Source organism: Carassius auratus, chromosome 36 (assembly GCF_003368295.1).
Source record: "Carassius auratus strain Wakin chromosome 36, ASM336829v1, whole genome shotgun sequence".
Taxonomy (NCBI): domain Eukaryota; kingdom Metazoa; phylum Chordata; class Actinopteri; order Cypriniformes; family Cyprinidae; genus Carassius; species Carassius auratus.
This window is the reverse complement of record NC_039278.1, coordinates 14,806,380-14,826,278: the sequence shown is the minus strand read 5'-3', so window position 1 is coordinate 14,826,278 and position 19,899 is coordinate 14,806,380. Positions and strand designations below refer to the sequence as shown.

General features: G+C 36.8%; 1 protein-coding gene across 5 annotated transcripts in view; it reads right to left on the bottom strand.

Annotated features, from left to right (window-relative positions):
• The window catches only part of LOC113055384 (protein diaphanous homolog 3), a 259,998-nt gene that overhangs the window by 156,633 nt on the left and 83,466 nt on the right, over positions 1-19,899 (bottom strand). For all 5 annotated transcript variants that reach the window (XM_026221660.1, XM_026221657.1, XM_026221663.1 and 2 more), the window contains 6 exons: positions 13,678-13,752; positions 13,411-13,480; positions 7,436-7,572; positions 6,832-6,937; positions 1,297-1,407; positions 76-194 (listed from right to left, as the gene is read on the bottom strand). In XM_026221660.1, the coding sequence (XP_026077445.1) occupies positions 76-194; positions 1,297-1,407; positions 6,832-6,937; positions 7,436-7,572; positions 13,411-13,480; positions 13,678-13,752 (618 nt within the window). The remainder of the gene's footprint in view (positions 1-75; positions 195-1,296; positions 1,408-6,831; positions 6,938-7,435; positions 7,573-13,410; positions 13,481-13,677; positions 13,753-19,899) is intronic.

The following is a 19,899-nucleotide window of genomic DNA, read 5'->3' as shown; positions in this document are numbered from 1 at the left end:
GAGTTTTCTGAGCAGCATTTAAGTGTGGACAGAATATCAAATGAAATTGCATGCATCTCTGCGTCAGAAGGATATTCGAGTTCACTCCTGATGTCCTCCAGGCGATGGGAGAACTCAATCATGTCCTCCTCTTTGTGCTCCTCAAAGACCTTCAGCTGGATATCCAGAGCATCATTTTTTACAGTGTTCAGGCTCTACAGTGTGAAGGGCAAGGGGAAACAAAGGGAAGAAAAGAACAAATTAAATGGACCATGCCACAGAAAACGTGATATTCCTTGGTCTTTTTAAATAAAGATTTTGTTGTACAGTACTCTGGGGACACACAACTCAAAGTTCCCTGTTAGTCCACCCAAACTATTGCTGGAAACTAAAGGCAAGCACACACTACAAAAATGAAGTGCGACAGACTTTATAATTGATGGACATAGTCTGGAATTAGCGGTGTACAGTGCACACCAACACAACAGAAATCAATAAACTGCAAATGTTTTCCTTTTCTTGTGTACACTTGGCCTAAGCTGAAAAAAAAAAAAAAAACATTCTGATGTCAGAATCACAAGCACATTAACACATTACCTCAAACAACTAGTCAGTATTCAGAAAACTGGTTGGAGTTTTGCTCATTTCATACGCAAAGAACTTGGCCAATTAGAAAAGAGGTCAACTACTTATAGAAGTCTAAAAAGGTATAGTATCAAAAACTGCAGTTATAATTCTAAGGAACAGTTAGAAAAATAAATTGATGGAAAAATTATCTACAACTGCTTTTGTTGCAAGAAAGCATAACTAGCATTTTAAGTGGACTTTAAGGACAAAATACAAATATGTGGAATATTAGCCACTTTATGAGAGAGAGAAAAAGATAAACAGCGAAAAAACACTATTTTCAAAAATGTGCATTTAGAAAGAGAAAATCATCATTTCACTTTCATTCCATCTCTTTGTATTCCCTAGTCCTATTTCTGAGGCAGCTTCTGTTTTGAATAATAAATAAGACATGTGTGAGGCATTAATCTATCTCACTTGCTCGCTCTCTGCCTTTCATTTCACACACTTCTCCTGTTTTGTTCAGGCAGTTTTCAGTCGTTTGCTGATAGAACATAACCACATTCAAAATGCCAAGAGGAGACAGACCGAGAGAAAGAGACCAATCCAATCCTGGCTGTAGGTATTGATTCAGCAGTGCGACCTCTCCTTCGGGCCTCATAAATTATTCGCAGACCCATTTTACAATCTTTCACTCAAGTGGACAACTCATTTAAATATTAATACACAGGCAGTGGTCGAGCCGCTTACCGGCAGGATCTCTCGCAGGCCGCAGCGCATAAATTCATTTCGGATGTGCAGCCTGAAGTCCAACTCATCAGGAGACGTTACAAGGGCATTGATGAGCTGCATGCAAGCCACCTAAAGAAAGAAGACAGCATTCAGTAAGAGCATGCTGTTTATACATATAAACACAGATTTGAGGGTATGCATTTAAATTCTTTGTAACAGTGTTGAATTACAAAAATGATTATTTGGATTAGGACTAATTTAATTAAATTTGTTGAACCATTTAAGTGAGAGAAAAGAAAAAGTGAATTAAAAAAATTATAATAATGTAAAATTAATGGTAACCAGTTGAAGAATGTTAAATATACAAGGTACATTTATAAAAAGTGGCAGTGAAAATATTTACATTGTAAGACTAATTACATATAGTAAATAAAAGCTGTTCTTTTTATCTTTCTGTTCAAAGAGTCCTGGAAAAAAAAGTGCATCACGGTTTACACTGTAACAATATTAAGCTACATAACAGTTTTGAACATCAGAAATTTGAAATATTTCTTGAGCACCAAAACAGCATATTATAATTATTTCTTAAGGAATCATGACACTGAAGACTGAAGTAATTGCTAGTGAAAATTCAGCTTTGCCGTCACAGGAATGATCAGTGATGTCAGTGATTTTTAATTAGCATTGCCAAAAAAAAACTTTGAAAAAGCTAGACAGCAAAAGTAGATGGCCTTGAAAGTCTCACTGACGCTTGTTTTGAAGGGAATGTATACGAGACTGCAGTTTGAACCTGCTGAAGAGCATCACTGTGATTTATGATCACAGAGCTCTCAACCAACATACAGGATTTCCTCACCTCAGTCACAAACTACTATTCATCTCCTCGAGCAACAGAGAGCATCAATTATTGACCAGCCTTCTTCATGACACTCTAAATCACATGTTTAGTTAAAAGGCACTGGTAGATTCAGGGAACTGAGCCATATTGAATAGACAGTGGACTGTCTGTATAGCTCTGTGTGTCTGTACCTCCTGTTCACATCATGTCTGATGATGCAACAATTGATTTTTACACAACAAACCACGCCAAATCCAAATTATTTATAGAGCCGAGTCTCAACCTAACAGGCTGTGACGGCACAAGGCTGGTTACCATTATGGTGAGGATTTGACCAATAGATTCATACAGTAACAGAAGAGTTTTTTCTTTTTAATTATAATTAATTAAAAGGACAGGCCAGTAAGAGTCATTGTGCTGTATGATTTGGATTCACCAAGTTCATAAGTACAATACATTTTAATAACAATCAGGATGCTACACACCTGATTTAATCCATTTAATACAGCATTCATCAGCTATTCAAAAAGTAACTCCTGAGTTCACGAGTCTTTTGAAAGATGCACTAAATGGACAGACTCACACGACTGCTGTATTATTATGATTCATTAATCATTTTCGGTTGACTAATCAACATTTCTATATTTTTGCTTAAAGATATAATCCTTAACTCAAGGCACAAAAGATACTGAATAAAAATATGTCTATAATGATGGGCTGTATGCTTGTGATATTTTTCTCAGCGAAAAGCAAGAAAAATGGCCAGAATAAATCTTTTACAGGCAAAACCCTTTGATTTAAGAGCTGATGACACTATTATTTATGTTTGTGTGGCTCAGCCATTGAACTGTGGGAGGAATCTCAGGGAGGAAAGCCTATGAGCCTATAAGAGACACTTGCTGACAGCTTTCAGGAGGGAAAAGGAAAACATATCTGCCATTAATAACTGTACCGTCTTCTTAATCTGCCTACTTCACATGCCTGGCGAGAGATGGGAGTGGTAAGATGACAGGATGCGGAGAGAAAGAGAAAATCTATTCCTGTGAGAATCACTCACTCTCCATTAGCTCAGAGTAATACAGTGCTAAAAGAAACAGCCACTAAACACAGAGATGAAAACACAAATTATGCAGTGATAAAAACCATGCTGAATCATTTACTAACTCCCATGGATGAGCACACAGACACATGCAAAACCAAAATACTTGGTAGCCTCAAGCTCTCTTGAAACATTTCTCAAAATAAACCTTTCCAGTGCAGTCCAGGGTCGACCCTGAGCGCTCCCTGCCTCTCACTCCTAAATAAACAAACTGAACTTGATGCAGTCTGGGTGAGCATCTATTCAAAGATACATCAGCAAGAGTAAAGTAAATATCAGCAAGAACAGAAGAGTGGAAAGAGAAAAAGAAACCCTAAAGAAAACTCCAAACTCTTCCCAGAGTTCTATAGTCTGTAAATGATTCATACGTTTAAAAGAGATCACAGCTGACTATTAGCAAACAGGAACAATAACCAGTCAATCAGAAAAACATTACTAGAGGCCTCTTAACACACCAGTTGGCCTTCATGGATATAAACCAGCATGCCTTGGATATTTTTTTGGCTACTTCTCTCAAAAAATCCTGTCTAATGGTGAAAAACCAACCGATAAGGGGCTGTTTCCTGTGTGAACTGCTATTGTAGCGCATGCAGTCGCTTCATATTAACTATTAAACACTATTAAATGCTTCTGGACTGGAAGAGGAATTATTAGTGCATAAATTCATGTTAAACATAATATTTTGCATCAGCGCTGGAGTGCCACAGCAATACTAAAGATCTTGCACTCTGCAGGTGACAGCAAAGGATTCAATTCTGTCATTATGTCAAACGAATATATTTTAAGATGCAACTTTAACTGCTGAGTTAGCGGTTTATCCTGAATGCAGGATATGAGAAAGCATGTGAACGTGCTCTCTCTATGCATGTTCGAAGGGAAAGCTCAGTTCCTCTCTTTCACCTCCCTCTGCTACCAATTAAACTAAAACATGGCTTCTCTGATCAGCCTTAACAATGAAGCCATGCAGTTAAGCCAGACGAACCAGTGTATTTCATTCTGTAGGATGAAATGGGAGCAGAGGAGCAGAGCAGATCTTGAGTATTAGCATGCATGCTATAGTTAAATGTGTGCACACATTTGCATACTGCAAAACGAGAGCCCAGAGAATAGTCATAACTTTTATAAAAAATGTTACTAAATTAAACACTTTACAGAGGAACAGAAAGTTACATAGACCAATTGATAGATGATAAAACAACAGACAGAATGAAAGAGAACAAAAGGTCATACAGAAGACATGGCACAAAAAACAAACGGAAGATAGAGATGAATCTATAGACAGAACAATGTATAGATGGAACGATGGATAGATAGAATGACAGATAGAGCGAACGATAGAACCACAGATAGATGGAATGGTAGATAGAATGAAAAACAGACAGATAGACTTAAACCCTTTAATTATTCAATGATAAATTATAAATGACCTATTTATTTTTTACATCTTTCAGTGCTCTGATTTAGTCATGATCTATTTCGTTATTAGAGTCAGTCATGGTTTATGAATGTGGAATATTAAATGAAGTTAAAATTTCTAACGCTGGAGTACTTAAGAAAATTGTCTATTACAAGATTTGTGATTTACAGACCCAGACTCATGCTGCACTTCTGTCTTATTTGATGGCACAGGACTAAATACCCCAAATCAAATTATTATTATTTCATGGAATGATTATGGTAAATCTCAGCAGCGATGTTTGACTAATGCCAGTTTATGCTTTCCAATGCAAATGAAGAGCTGTAACTGGCTAAACAAAAGGTCATGATGATTTGTAAGAAAGGGACAGGAAATAAAGTTAGCTTTATAATGTTTAATAAAAAACTAAAACTAATTTCATACATGCATAAGCACCGAATGGCTTAAGGCAGCATTAAGCATCTTATATAAGTTTTTGAAATGCATTCTTGTACAAAAGACTGGTCGTTAAAAAGCAGACATGCTCATTTGTTTTCTGATCCTTTTCAGCTGCTGGGGGATTTTAAAGTGTAAATTGCATTTTAGAGGTAATTCAAAACCTGTGACTTCATCATTATATTTTAAGTCACTATCAAGCAAATTGCTGATGATTCATCTCAGCATGGCCATTTTCCAGCTCTCAAATCTCTGAGGGAAACTTTTAAAATGGAATAGTATATAAAGGAAATGTATTTCTCCATCTGAGAAATGCACACAACACCAGTCTGTCACAATAATGCAAACAGCACTGTGAAATGGGTAGTGTTACTTTATTACTGAAGTGCTAATTAATAGACAACTAGGGATTTTGAACAGATATTTGTGCAGTCACTGAGAAAAAATAATACAATTCTGAATCATTATCTTTCATTTTTCTTTACAATAAAACAAAATAATTCTTGAATTAAAAAAATTATAATTGATGTAAACCATTTGCAGTAAATAAATACACAACAAAAATAAAAATATATACATTTACATTAATATACATTTAAGACTGAAATTCAGCAAAGTATTTTTGGCAAATTAAATCAGTATTAACAAAACTGATCTTTGCAATGCAGAGGAAACACCGAAGCTGCATTAGAAATTTAGATACATTTACACACTGTTTAATGAAGCTCTGAGGTACATTAAATATTTTAACCTGCAATTATAAATGCATGAATGTTTTGATATTTTAAACCTAAAACACTGAAAACTGATGTTTTTAAAAATTTTCATTTTAAAAATGAAAAGGTATCTTAAATGTGAAATTAAAACCACAAGTAGGTGGCAGCATGTCACTATTAAGTGTGTCATTGTGACTGAACAGAAACATTTAAATGCTTGATTCATTCAGGAATGAAACACCATGTTTGCTCAGAGACGTTTGGAATGAGTTTTGTTGGGGAAACAGCAAAAACATGCTTGCTTTTTGAGATAAAAACGCCACTCATGTGATATTAACTATATGGAAATTATATAAATCTATACATTTTCTACCCTATTTCTTAAACTATAATTATATATTTAAGTGCATTTTAAAAGACTGATTCATATTCGATTTTTGCATTGGTCTGAACTTTAAACAAAACTAACAGTTGTACTGAAATTGCACATTCATTCTCTTCCAGCAGGTGGAGCGTTTGTAATGGCAGAATGCAAAGCAGCGCGACAACGGACTTTGAATGTGCAGCGCTCTTCTTCATTTCATGAAATCATAGCCTTTTGAAGTTTAATCATCACATTAAGCTATTATATTCTGGTCTTTCCATCCCCAAATTTAAGATCTCTTGATATCAAAATTAAGACTTTCTTGTACAATTTAAGACTTTTCAGGCCTTAAATTTGATACAACTAAATGTAAAACTTTTTAAGACTTTTTAAGACCCAGCAGAAACCCTGTTTTTTTTTTACTTTAAATGTAGCCATCACTAGGAAAGAAAAAAATATTTTAACAAATTTTTACATCCACAGATCACAGTACTCATTTTCATTTTCTTTAGAGAGTGGCACCAGTGGCACCATCTATCTACAAGTTTCTTTCTTTTGCAGCGATCGTAGGTATAAATATGTATATGTGACTGAGTGTGTATTGAGGTCATGAGGGCATTGGTAGGGCTGTGTCAGCAGAAGACAAGTAACCAAGAAGGCAGATGAGGAGCAGTAAACGCTTACCTGTAATTGGACCGAGCGAACATTAAGACCTTGAACGATAGGGTTAAAGCGGGCCACCCCTCTTCCCTCAGTTGCCGTGGTGATGGCCTCAAGGACCTTCTCCAAACTTCATGCCGGAAATAAGTAAAAGTAAAAGTAAGGGTCATGGGCTTTGATTTGGCTTTACATTTTTTGCAGAGTTATGCTGGGATTGAAATTCTGGTATGGAGGACTCTGCGTGCACTCACTGCTCCAAATATACTTTTCATGGAAACAATCGCACCTTTTCAGTGATGAGCTGATATTTAAAAGAGTGTGTTTAATGAAGTAGTCATAAATGCTTTATGCATCTGAGATCAATGATATGCTTATAACCTGAATGCAAAAAGAACAAACTATGGCACAAACAGCATTCAAACACACACACACATATATATGGAATACATATTTGGTACCCTATTTGAAGATGTCAATGTTAAAAATCACAATAGAGGCATAAATCTCCCAAAAGAAAGTATAAAACTGAGGGACTTAATAAAATCAGGCTGAAATAAGAAAGAACAATTGCATCATAACCAAATTGATTTCAACTGAAAGGCAGGAAAAAGCGAGATGGGAGGCTTACGTATTTTCTTCTCCCACAATGCAGATTGCAGACAGCAGTTTGACCACATCTGTCATCATGGCTGGCTGACCAGGGTCAATGGCTTGGGCCAACAGTGCCAGACTCTTCTCCTCTCCAAGGATCCGCTCCAGTCCATACTGCAGACAGACAGAAAAAAGTAATGAATAACCCAGTGTTTCCTCTGATGCCATTCCATGGTGACACTGCACCACTGCAAAAACTACAGCATCTCTGCTATGAATATAATGACCCACGAAGAATGAATGCACAAAAAAACTTTAACAATATTTAACACTAATAAAATTAGTTATTGCACAATTCAACAAAAATGAAGAAAAAAAATCTATTACAAAGTATACAACCATTTTCAACAATAAATTAAAAATTAAATTATTAGTATTTATATTTATTTATTTAATTTTTTTATATATAAAAATCAAACAATCCAAAGGATATGTTATTGGAAATACAATCCAAGGGATTGGAAATATAAAAAAAAAACACATTCAATTCAAAGTAGTAATTTTAGAGAAAAGTTAGAGGTGACTCTTTCAAAAAGTGGAGGAACCAAAGAAGGACATGACGTAGCTGCCTGTTGCTCTGTCCTTGAAGTAATGACAAAACTGCAATCAGGGATATGTTAATAGTAGTGTGAAAGAGAGGGGAAGGGTGAAAAAAAAGGAAAGAAAGAAAGCATAAAGGTGAATGAAGAACACAGACATAGGACAGAAAACCCTTGGAGGTCTGAAACGACAAAAGCAGATCGAGACACAAAGAAAGAAGCGAGGAGTCAAAGAGGGGAGAATATATCCACGTCTGAGCACAGGGGGGTTCGGTTAATGACAACCGCAGTGCCAGCACCACAGGACAAATTTCTCATTAATTCAAAACACTCTGATGGAACTTAAAAGATGATCTCTCTCTACTCGGTCAATCTTTACATGTAAGAGATTCACTTGGCATGAAATTATTCCTAAAAAGTTTTTTTTGTGCGATCTAAATGATCTGATTATTTAGAAATTAATAAAATACAGGTCATCATGTGACTAAATTTGGACGACCCCAATCGGCTGCCAACAGCACAAAATAACTCGTGACTCAACTTTAGCAATTTTCAAGACATGAATCATCCTGACTAAATTAATTTCTGACTAAAAAGCTTTAGGACAGCAAATTCACCAAGTTGTGTTAATTGCTTCATAACTCATGCCAATTAATGGCTCCAAATGCCATATCTCAGACTTGTTGTCATTCAGAACAGATGTTTCTGCAATATTTTTATTTTTTTTTTATGCAAATTTATGTATGAAAACATCCTTCCAGCCTCAGAGGCACAGGGGAGATAACGCATTATCACAGTGTTTACTCGCAGTAATGATGTAAACATATTTGAGTCATTTCTGTCTTCATTCCGTGAGAGTTGGTGGCAGCTGGATGGGAGCACCTGGCTGGCAGGCAACATGGCCGGAATACATCCCATGATGCTGCGGGGCTAAAGTGAGAGATCTGAAGCCGTGACTGGCCTCTGGGTAAATAAGGCTCTCAGCACCTGTCGGGTGCTTGGGATTACACTAGGCATGGGCCGGTATGTGATTTTGACGTTATGATAACCTTAAGCTAAAATATCACGCTTTCACGGTAACTTTGTTTCAGCTCTGAAATGTATTATTTTTAAATGACTGGTTAAAAATAAATCCTTTTTAATGCTGTGCACAATATATATATATTTTTTTTTTTTGAGCAACATGCAGAATATTAAAAAGAGTAGAATTTGTTTATTTTTTTCTTTGATTTGTTTCCTAAAAAGAAAATAAAAAAGACATCTTTAACCTAAATCTGTAATTTCAGTTAATTCAGTTTAATTTCAGTTTAGTTATATAATTAATATGCATCTCATCTATATAATTTCATATTTAGTTATATAATAATCATACACATAATTTGATTGAATAATAATCCATTTTGAAGAAAAAACTATGTTCTGGCAAGCTTGAAACTATGAAATTATACCATGTAAACTTTTCAGAAGACAGTCAGCTTCAGAAACACATTCATATAAAACCTCAAATCAATATTGAGAATTTTCTTCCAATAGTTTGTGCATCATGAACAGTGGGTGATCTGCCTGGTACAGTATTTTTCTCTGTACGTCCGTCTTCAGCGTATCTGGCATGTATTAACGGGCATTAACAGACTTCGTATTTTCAAATAAATTACATTTTGGAAAATTATTGCATTGCAATGCAGTTTGTGCAAATCCAGAACAGAGTTGCAATAAGGCAAAAAAACGCCCGGTTGCTGATTGCGCTGATCGCGTCCACGCACCATTGGCATTAGGTTATTTTTGTCATTAAGAGGGCTTGCAGACAGCCACGCACCCCATGGTACTGTGCATGTGTCGAGCTCATCCGTCCGCGCTCATGGAAGGGAACGCTGAATGTGAAGTGTACCCGGGCCTTAAGTTCAGTCATCCTACACATGTGACTGACCGCTCGCTTGCACCAACAGGAGGAGGGGGGTCAGTGTTACTCTCTACACTGCACTCAGCCTGAGGGATGCCTACTCTTTCAGTCACTGAGGAGACAGGAAAAAATAGTGCATAATGCAGGAACGGTATAATGGAAAATATTAGTGGTTTTGAAAGTTACATTTTCAAACCGAGGTATACCTTGAAACAAGTAATCGGCCAATGCCTAGATTACACCGGACCTTTAGGGCTGAGAGGTGTGTGCAGGAGATTTTGAAACTTGCAGAAAACACAACTGGGATCTCCAGCAAATTAATTCCCACAATGACTACACAGAAACAGAACCGAAATATAATTATTTTCTTTGATCCTACATAAACAGGCCTCAGGAAAACAACAATGGCCTCAATCCATTTATAATTCCTCAGTGGATGACCATGACAGATTTCCAACTGAAAATGCACTGATGTGCTTAATTGCTTTGTTTCCATATTAAACAAATGGCATATCAATAAGAGTCAATGACAAGACAACTCAATACAGTCAACTGAATTCTTGTGAAGCACCTGAGGAAAAGAAAACTCATTACATACTGTAGAAAATGACTAAATTTTTACATTTTATGAAAAAAAAAGACTCTCAACCATGTTGCTAGGACATTGTGGGTGGTTGCCAAGGTTTTGCTTTGTGGCTGCAAATATATTCAAAAAAAAATAATAATAATTTATATATATATATTTATTTATATATATATATATATATATATATATATATATATATATATATATATATATATATATATATATATATATATATATATATATATATATATAATTTTATTTTTTTTATTGTGCTTTTAGCACTCAAAAATTAGAGTAACATTTTTTACATTGAAACAAAGTATATATACAGTGGCAACAATAAATATTTCTTTAGCAGCAAATCAGCATATTAGAATGATTTCTGAAGGATCATGTGACCCTGAAGACTGGATTAATGATGCTGAAATTTCAGCTTTGCATCAAGAAAATAAATTACATTTTAAAACATTAAACTAGAACAGGTATTTTATTAAACCAACTTTATCGGTTTCTTCTGCTTTTTTTTTTACCTAAATTGCATGCCAAAGTTTAATAAAAAGGGTGCTTTTAGGGGAAATCCACAATTATAATATTCTGGCCAACACTTATATTTAAATGTCAAGCAAATAATTGGTAAAAATAGCTGTTATTCTAAACTATGTTGTCTAAATAAGCTAAAAATAACACATACATTTTTTTTTTTTACTGTAACAGGCAAGGCAATTGTGTCTAAGATTTATAAAAAATTCTAAATATAAATGTAGTGCATGAGGACACACACTTAAATATCTAATATGTAGGAAAGTGATTGAATATTAACGGATACAAAATGCATATATCAGGTAAAAATGATTAGGCATTGTGCATACTACTTTATTCTTTTTCAAATTTCGAAGATCAGTGCACTGTACCATTTAGAGGTGTAATGGTACGCAAAAATCACGGTTCGGTACGTACCTCGGTTTTAAAGTCACGGTTCGGTTCATTTTCGGTACAGTAAGGGAAAGAAATGCAAACATTAAACTGCAGGTTGTTTATTACTATAAACTTTTTTTATATAATAAAGAGTACAGTAGCACCAGCACGCCAGCGCGGCATCAGGCACGATTATGGTGTGTAAAGAGACAGAAAACGCGAAGCAGCAGTCACGCTACTGACACACAGCAGAAACGCCACGCTCAAGCCACGCAGCCAGTGTCACCGGCCTTAGAATCAGCTGCAGGGCCACTTAATATGTTCGTTTGGAAACATGAAAATGTACTTTAAAAATATTGCATTCGGTCATTCAGTACACACGTACAACGTACCAAAAGCCCTGTACCGAAACGGTCCGGTACGAATACACGTACCGTTACACCCCTGGTACCATTGCTTACTTTAGAAGATACCATTCTTCTATACCATACCAGACCTTTCAGCAAGGCTGATAGATGACTGCTAAGAGTTTAACTTCCCTCAAACACCATGTGTTATGTTGACACCTGACAACACATCTATCTAACATCTGCCACCTACCCAGTGAATGAACATGGATCAAACCACCACTAATCTCTATCTCTACCACAAGTGCATGTATGTTTGCACAAGGCGTAGGTAACTCCTCAAACCCCTGGCTATCTCAACAACATCAGAGACACCACTGGAGATCCACTTCTAAAGCATCTCTCTAACAGGAGTGTGCAAATCATCAAAAGCCCCCTCAGACCTCTCCACCTCGGCCGTGCAGAGGAACCCCCTCCCGAGTTCAGAGTGGTGGCTGTCTGCAGCCCCTCATCTGAAGCTCTCCTCTTATCGCTCCTGACCATTTGAAAGCTGCCGCAGGTACGTGTGTCCAGCAGGGAGGAGCAGGATCGTGGTGAGTTAGCGGAGATGTAATGCGGAAACTGAAGAAAGGGGTCGGCTGAGACGCCACAGCGACTGGAATGAGTCTTGTTTGAAGCTGGTGCTTTAGGGTAATGATGAGATTCTATTTCAAAAAAGTATATCTGAAACTCCTTAAATATATTCACAGCAGATAAATACACAGAATTTTTTTAATTTTTGTTTCTTTATTCTACATCTTCTGTGTTACTTGTGACATTTGATTAAATGTGATGGTTGGGTGGTTCTTGTTTTATTGGCATGCCATCTTCCTTGGCTATTTTCATGGTGTGTAATAGGTTATAATAGTACAAAAGATCAAATGAAATCCCCTTAAATTTACTAGAAATAAAAACTTTGAAATGGATTTAGGGTTGATTAAAATTGATTGCTTTAGATGAACAACAATCATCTCCGCTTTAAATATAAACAATAAATTGTTCAGGTTCGACAGAGAATTACAGCCCACAATATTTATGAAAAAAAGACCATGAGGAGTAAAATTTTACATGTTTTTTTTTTCTTTGGCCACATGCAAACAGCAAAGTTTTGTGCCTTGTATTTGTATTTCTGTGAAATATTCAGCTGACTGGTCAGTAAAATAATTTATCAAGCTGGATGTCAGATGAGGTTGTCAAAATAGCAAAATTGACTTATTTTGCAGCATACTTAATTTATTGGGTTGGTTTGTGTTATGCTGTAACATTTCTGTGTAAAGAAAAATATTTTAATATTTCTGTAAAGAGGATACTACGTAACATTATTTTATTAAACAAAAAAATATATTACTAAAAATAAAGTTTATTCTTTTGAGAGAGTGATGAAAACATACAAGCGAATAAATAATTCACAGTTGCAAATAGTTTAACTTTACACAAATGAGCAGTGACACAACCACCAATGGGTGTGAAGACCGTGGAACTGACATTTAGTAGAGTCATCACAATCATATTTAGGTGCAGTTTGCATGTGGCCTTTGAAAACTGATAATTGTCCAATATGAGATGGGTGTTATTTCAAGTGGAAGGGAGTTATAAAGTGATCCTGCTTCTTGGTTGCATTATTACCTTGTTGTTCATAAAAGCCTTGAGGCACTGAATGACTTTGTGTTGATTCTTCTTATCCACCATTTCTTGGCTGGGGGGAAAAAAGAAAAGAAAAAAAAGAAAAAACAAGTGAAGCAGAGCTCAGTTGGTTACAAGACAAAAACAGAGTCAAAGAGTTTAGTTAACAAACTGTTATGACCTCAGGACTCATGATGAGGGTAGAACACACAACTAGTTTGAAACCCAAACCTTTGCTTAAATAAATGTGGGTAATGAAATTTGTTTTACTGTTTTTTAAGAAGGAGCTTCTCCAGCGTATCCAACAGGAGGCCCAGACCCTCATGGCCAAAACTCTGCACCCAGCTGAGAAGAAAAAAAAAAAAAAGTTAGAAATTCTGATCATTTTTAAAATACTATGGAATTCAAATATTCCCATCAACAGTTTGGTTACCAACATTCTTCAAAGTATCTTTTGTGTACAGCAGAAGAAAATAATTCACACAGGCTTGGTCCAACTTGAGGGTGAGTGAATTATTTCAGAACTTTCATTTGTGGGTAAACTATCCATTAAGTCAGGTCCAGCAGTTTACACTATTATCCCTAGAAGTAGATACTTTATATTATCTAAATAAACCAGACTGTATAACATGCCAGGAACGAACCCTAAGAGTCAATAAGCTTTATCAGAGTGGAGTTTGTCAAAACCCATTTATTGTCAGTAGGTTCCCACCTTCTTCAGCAAATTAAGCTCTCCCCTGGAGCTTAAAGTGAAAAGCATTGCTAATGGAGCAAAGAAGTTGATTTTAATTCTATTTAGACACATTCTCGCGCTCTACATCGCCATTGATTCGGCCTCTATTGTCTGTAGGAATTGCCACAGTGGAAATTAAACTCTACAATAACGAGAGGGAAAGCGTTTCGAGTGAGGCATTGATTAATAATGAGGAAATTCAATAAGCATAAACAAATCAATTAACCCATTGTGTGTAGGAAGTAGGGCTGTGTATCACCAGCAAAGTCATGTATACAATACGATACATATAATGGTACAAAGGCCATGATGCGTATCGCGATACAGAACTGCACTGAATTTCATCTCAGCAGAATTTAGTAAAACAGCGGTTTATTAAACACTACATACTATAGTGCCATTTCTAACTAAATATTGGCAGAGCAAATAAAATTTATTTAATCATCATATTTACATTGATGGAGGTTATCATTACACAAATTAACACTCTACGTTTACAAAATAAAAATGAGACGAGTCCTAAACTAATGCGCTGTATTCACTGTATCTCTTGGTGCATAAAGATCTGTAAAGTTGCATAGACTAAAAAGTCTCAAATATTTCAAATATCTCAGATATTCTTTAAAGTTAAGACTTTGCCATGACCCCCTAAAATGGGTCATTCACACACGCCCCCACATATCTACATCACTATGTGGAAATGCCGCCACAGGCGTGGTTACAGTAACCTCAGTTAGTGTTGAAGCAGCCATGTCAGGGAGATGCTGTGTGTATCTAGAGGAAAGCAAAAGGACTTTTGGCATTCCAAAAGTAGATGCATTTAAGAATCTTTAAGATTACTTAGAACCAAAAAACATATGTGTGTGTGTGTGAGAGAGAGAGAGAGAGAGAGAGAGAGAGAGAGAGAGAGAGAGAGAGAGAGAGAGAGAGAGAGAGAGAGAGAGAGAGTTTTTAGAAAACAACGCGTTTGAGAGAGGCGGGGCATTGAGGACCTACAATTATGTACAATAATGATGTTTAAAAAAGCATCACATGACCCCTTTAATGGGAAATTCAAACAATAAATACAGTTTTTATCATTATACTATTTGTTAATAGTATTATATAGAATTATGGTCCATTAATGGCCACTTAAAATATTTTATAATACTTCTATTACTTCGGAGGGAGGAGCTGAACATATTTTCTTCAACCTAATAAAGGCAGGAATCTCTGTGTGTCTGTCTGTCTGTCTGTTTGTTTATATTATGTTGAGAACCATTCATCCAATCGACTTCACGTGTGGCGGGTGTGTTGCTGTGGACCCAATGGAGTGCAGTGTTGCATTTTGGTGCAATATGGACACACGACACATTCAGAATTAATCAACTTTTAATAAAGTACAGAACAGCATGAGCCAGAAGCGGCACACCTCACGCATGCAGGGCTTACATGCTCTGAGAACTGACACTGGACTAGTGATACAAAACACACACGTCTGTTAAGAGCAATACTTTGAATATAGACAAATTATTATTAGGCTGGGCTACTGTATTATTTTTTCTAATGGCTGCCATATTCGCAAGTATTTTCCAAGCAAATTAAGTGCATGTTTTTATTATGTGTAAAATTATTGTTTAACATGGAGGATAAAAGCAGCTCGTTTTTTTTTTTACACCAACACTTACTACTTACAGAACTCAAACTTGATGTGTTGTTGTGGTAGGAAAGTTTAAAATAGCATATCTGGCACACTGCCTTTGTCTTTTCCTCACTCAATTCACAATGCTCCCACACAACTGAGGTCTTTGGCATTTTTGTCTTCTCTTCCAGATGAACTGAATCGTGACATTCATGACGTTCACTCATGGGTGATTCATAAGATGCTTTTCCACTATAAGGCCGAACGGTTCTCTTTGCTTAACCACTCCATTCCGTGCCGATCCAGGCCAGTCAGCACAGATACGGTTTCATTTTCCTCTGGCGCTTATAACGGAACTCTTTGGCATGCAATACAAATGCGTTAGTCGTTGCCTTGGTTGTGTAATATAAATAACGATATGGACGATAATCAGATATTTCTGTTTTTGGGACTCCTTTTTTATCTGATATTTGCTTAGTTTAATTACAGAAAAAAAGACATAACTCTAGATGTGAAAAATAAACAGAAGGCGATGACGGGTATAATATCAATAAGCACAAATGTTTCATCCACAGACCAAACTGTCTCAGACATTTTTTTTTTTTTTTTTATACTGAACATAGCTGTTTACTTGGCTGTTTGATCTAATAGGCGCTTCCAACCAACTATGGAGAAATTGATATCCAGGCAACAGAGTGGCGACATCACGCACATGCACTCCACAGCACGGCTGTCTAACAGTGCCTAGAATTCCAGGCCAAGAACAGTTTTGTAATCGTGCCGTACCAGGCTCACATGGAAATTCAACTGTAACCAGAACAGCGACAGAACAAAAACACAGATAATAAAATAATTAAAAAAAAAACAGAACAATAAACATATTGACAATTGTATGTGCAGGGATATTACAATAGACAGTTTTGTATATATTAAGTGCAAACTTGAAGTGTAGGCTAAGTATGTGTGTTAGATAAATTAAGTGAAAAGAACAAACTGAAATTGACATGACATACAGCAGAGTATGGTGACCCATACTCTGCATTTAACCCATCCAAAGTGCACACACAGGGCAGTGAACACACACACACACACCCGGAGCAGTGGACAACCATTTATGCAGTGGCGCCCGGGGAGCAGTTGGGGGTTCGGTCCCTCAGTCACCTCAGTCGTGGTATTGCCAGCCCAAATCTCAAACCCACAACCTTAGGTCAAACTCTTTAAACATTAGGCCACGACTTCCCCCAGTGTTATTAAAATAGAATTAAACTGAAAATATTCTATATATAATTTCTATTCAAATAATAATATATGCATGCATGTGAGCATCTATTCACCAACTTGTCATATAAGACCCATCTAGATTCAGGTAAAGGTAACTGAAAGACGCTTAAGCCCCTTCTCTTTTCCTCTGACTCCAAAAAAAAAATAAAAAAAATAAATACAAACTTACTTGCACTCAAGAAACTGCAATTTTACTAAATTTTTAGGTTGTGATTCATTGTGTCCTCACCATAATGGTCAAACAGAAACACTGGTAAATTGGTGGTTAAGCCCACTAAAATCAGGCAGGTACAAGCAATACAAAAGCTCATATGCCTTTGTCTGTGATCACTATGGACAAAAAAAAAAAAAAAAAAAGATCAGTGCTATGAACTGTTGATCATGTCAGTCATGGTGGGCTGGGTTGAGTGCAGTCTCACAGAACTGTGTGAAATTGCCTCCGTGTAAGTGTTGAAGAGCAGTGAGCATCAATAGCCAATTTTCAGAGAGCCAGTGTCAAGAGGCGTGGGTGTGCTTCCAAGGCTAAATTACAGACGAAATTGACCACATCCCGGAAACTGGAGACTAAGGAGGAATGGAGAAGAGAACGGAGAAGAGAGGGAAAGATAATGCTGACTGAGAGGCAATGCTGTCCTAGCTGAGCTGTGGCAGAATTGATGTCACCACACTTTCACAGACTAAAAAGAATTTGTGCGCCAATTTCATTTCAAAATACCAAAAGCAGGCTTCCAGACTGCACCTAAAGAATATTAATTTGAGAGTGATATTTTTGCTGAAATCACCACTGGCGACTATACAGATGCAGGTTATGACCTAAAACTTTGCATGTAATCCCTTTTTTCCTGTTTGTTTTGCAATCACATGCTTTATGTTGACGTAATAAACTAAGAAGATGCATATCAAAGTTTTCAAACAGTCCTCATCTCTGCCGAACACCAGCATTGATGACACATCTAATGTTTAACGAGCCAGACTTGTAGCCTAAAGTCGCAGGTTCGAGTCTTGTTTCCCTTGCAGGAACTGTAGGTGGGGGGAGTGAAAGACCAGCACTCTTTCACCTTCCACAATAAAATGCCCAACTGCTCCCCAGGCAGCGCAGCAAAAAATGGCTGCCGAAGATGAAGACGAGGAAGAATGCATCGGACTGGCATCAGACGAGTTAGACCATAACATATCAGCGGCTATATCGATAGTAATATTTGATGGGGAGAGACAGAGAAATGGGGAAAATCTGTAACTTTGACTGTCAATGCTACACGAGGAGAAAAGAGAACTCTCTGCATGGGAGACAGTCCTGTAGCCAGAAGCTTTCTCCAGACATTATGTACAACATACGACTGGATTCTTTAGCTGCGGAAAAAGTGGCAGGACATGCAAAGTATTGGACATTTAGAGGCAAACAGACACACGTGCAAACTTTGGAGATGGTTACATTCACAAAGAAAACAAAGATAAAGTGTGCCTGAACGACTTATTTCAGTAGAGGCAACGAGATCTGCAAGAATAGATTTTCCCCATTTTTCTGTCTATCCCCATCAAATGTTACTATCGATATAGCCTCTGATATCTTACGGTCTAACTCGTCAGACGCCAGTCCGATACATTCTTCCTCGTCTTCATCTTCGCTCAGTTTTAGATTAGGGATATTATTCAGTCTTATGTCTTTCATCTTCGCTCAGATCGTCTTCAGAATCAGTGAGCGCTTGTTCATAAGCATCCGACTTGTCGAAGAAGTACTTTAAAACATTTTCGGTTTAACGGTCACGGTTCAGCTCGTCTGCGATAATCTTTGCGATCAAATGGCCAAAACTTCTCCAAAGAAGACTACAGAGACTACACTTTCAGAATCTCATAACTAAAAAAGCCCCAGAACCGACTTGTGTCCCTACTTTCCATGGTTGGTCAAATATACAAAGTAAAAGTGGAGAAAAACAGTGTCTATTTCGAACACAGCTTGAACAAACTACAACAGGTAAAGCAGTCAGCTGTATGGACATTAAAAATATAATTAATAATTCTTGTTTATAATCAATACTAAAATGGCTTCTTATCAAGTTCTTTAGTCTATATTTTGTTCTGTTAATGTGTGAACTTCATATTATTTGTAGCACGCTTTCCATTATCAAGCTAATGGCTCCTTTTTTTGTCGGGAACCCTGCAAATTCAAAAGGTAAAACACTGCACTTTACAGGTGGATGTAAATGGTTGTAAGAAAACATACTGCAGCAGTGGGACTATATTTATTCAGTGTTTTCATTATGTATTATGCAACAAACTGCTACATTGGCCCTTGATCCAAAAGCAACAAAAAGACATGATTGTGTGCCTACCAATATCAGCACATATTGGGGATAAATGTCACCACTTCCCTTGAGTTAGAAGCACAGTCCTTCCTTTACTAAATGCAAATGAGTTGTAGGAAGATACGGCTTCTCGAACATGGAGGGATGCTGTTGTACTGTAGCGAGAACCCAGGGACCAGAAAAGCTATGATGAAGGGACCTGATACAAGCCACCATGTCCTAAATATGGATCTACATACTACCCTTTTTCTTTTATATCTTTCAGTTCAGTAACTAACTCTATAGGGAGCATCATGATTTCCATGATTTCTGAAAATATTTAACTTGTAGTCGTATAGAGGTGTGAGAGGGCGATGAAATCTCGGCCAGTCTTTTAGGTATTGCGGCTAATTGCAATGGGAGTTGAGGGCTCAGGCCCCCTAAGAGCTGGTTAATCACATCTCACCACAGAGGTAAATGTACCATAGTAACAAAATAATCAGCAGAGAGCAGAGTTATGTGTAGCTGCATACAAAAAAGCCATCAGTTTCTTTCATTTGCCAGCTTTTCTCTCT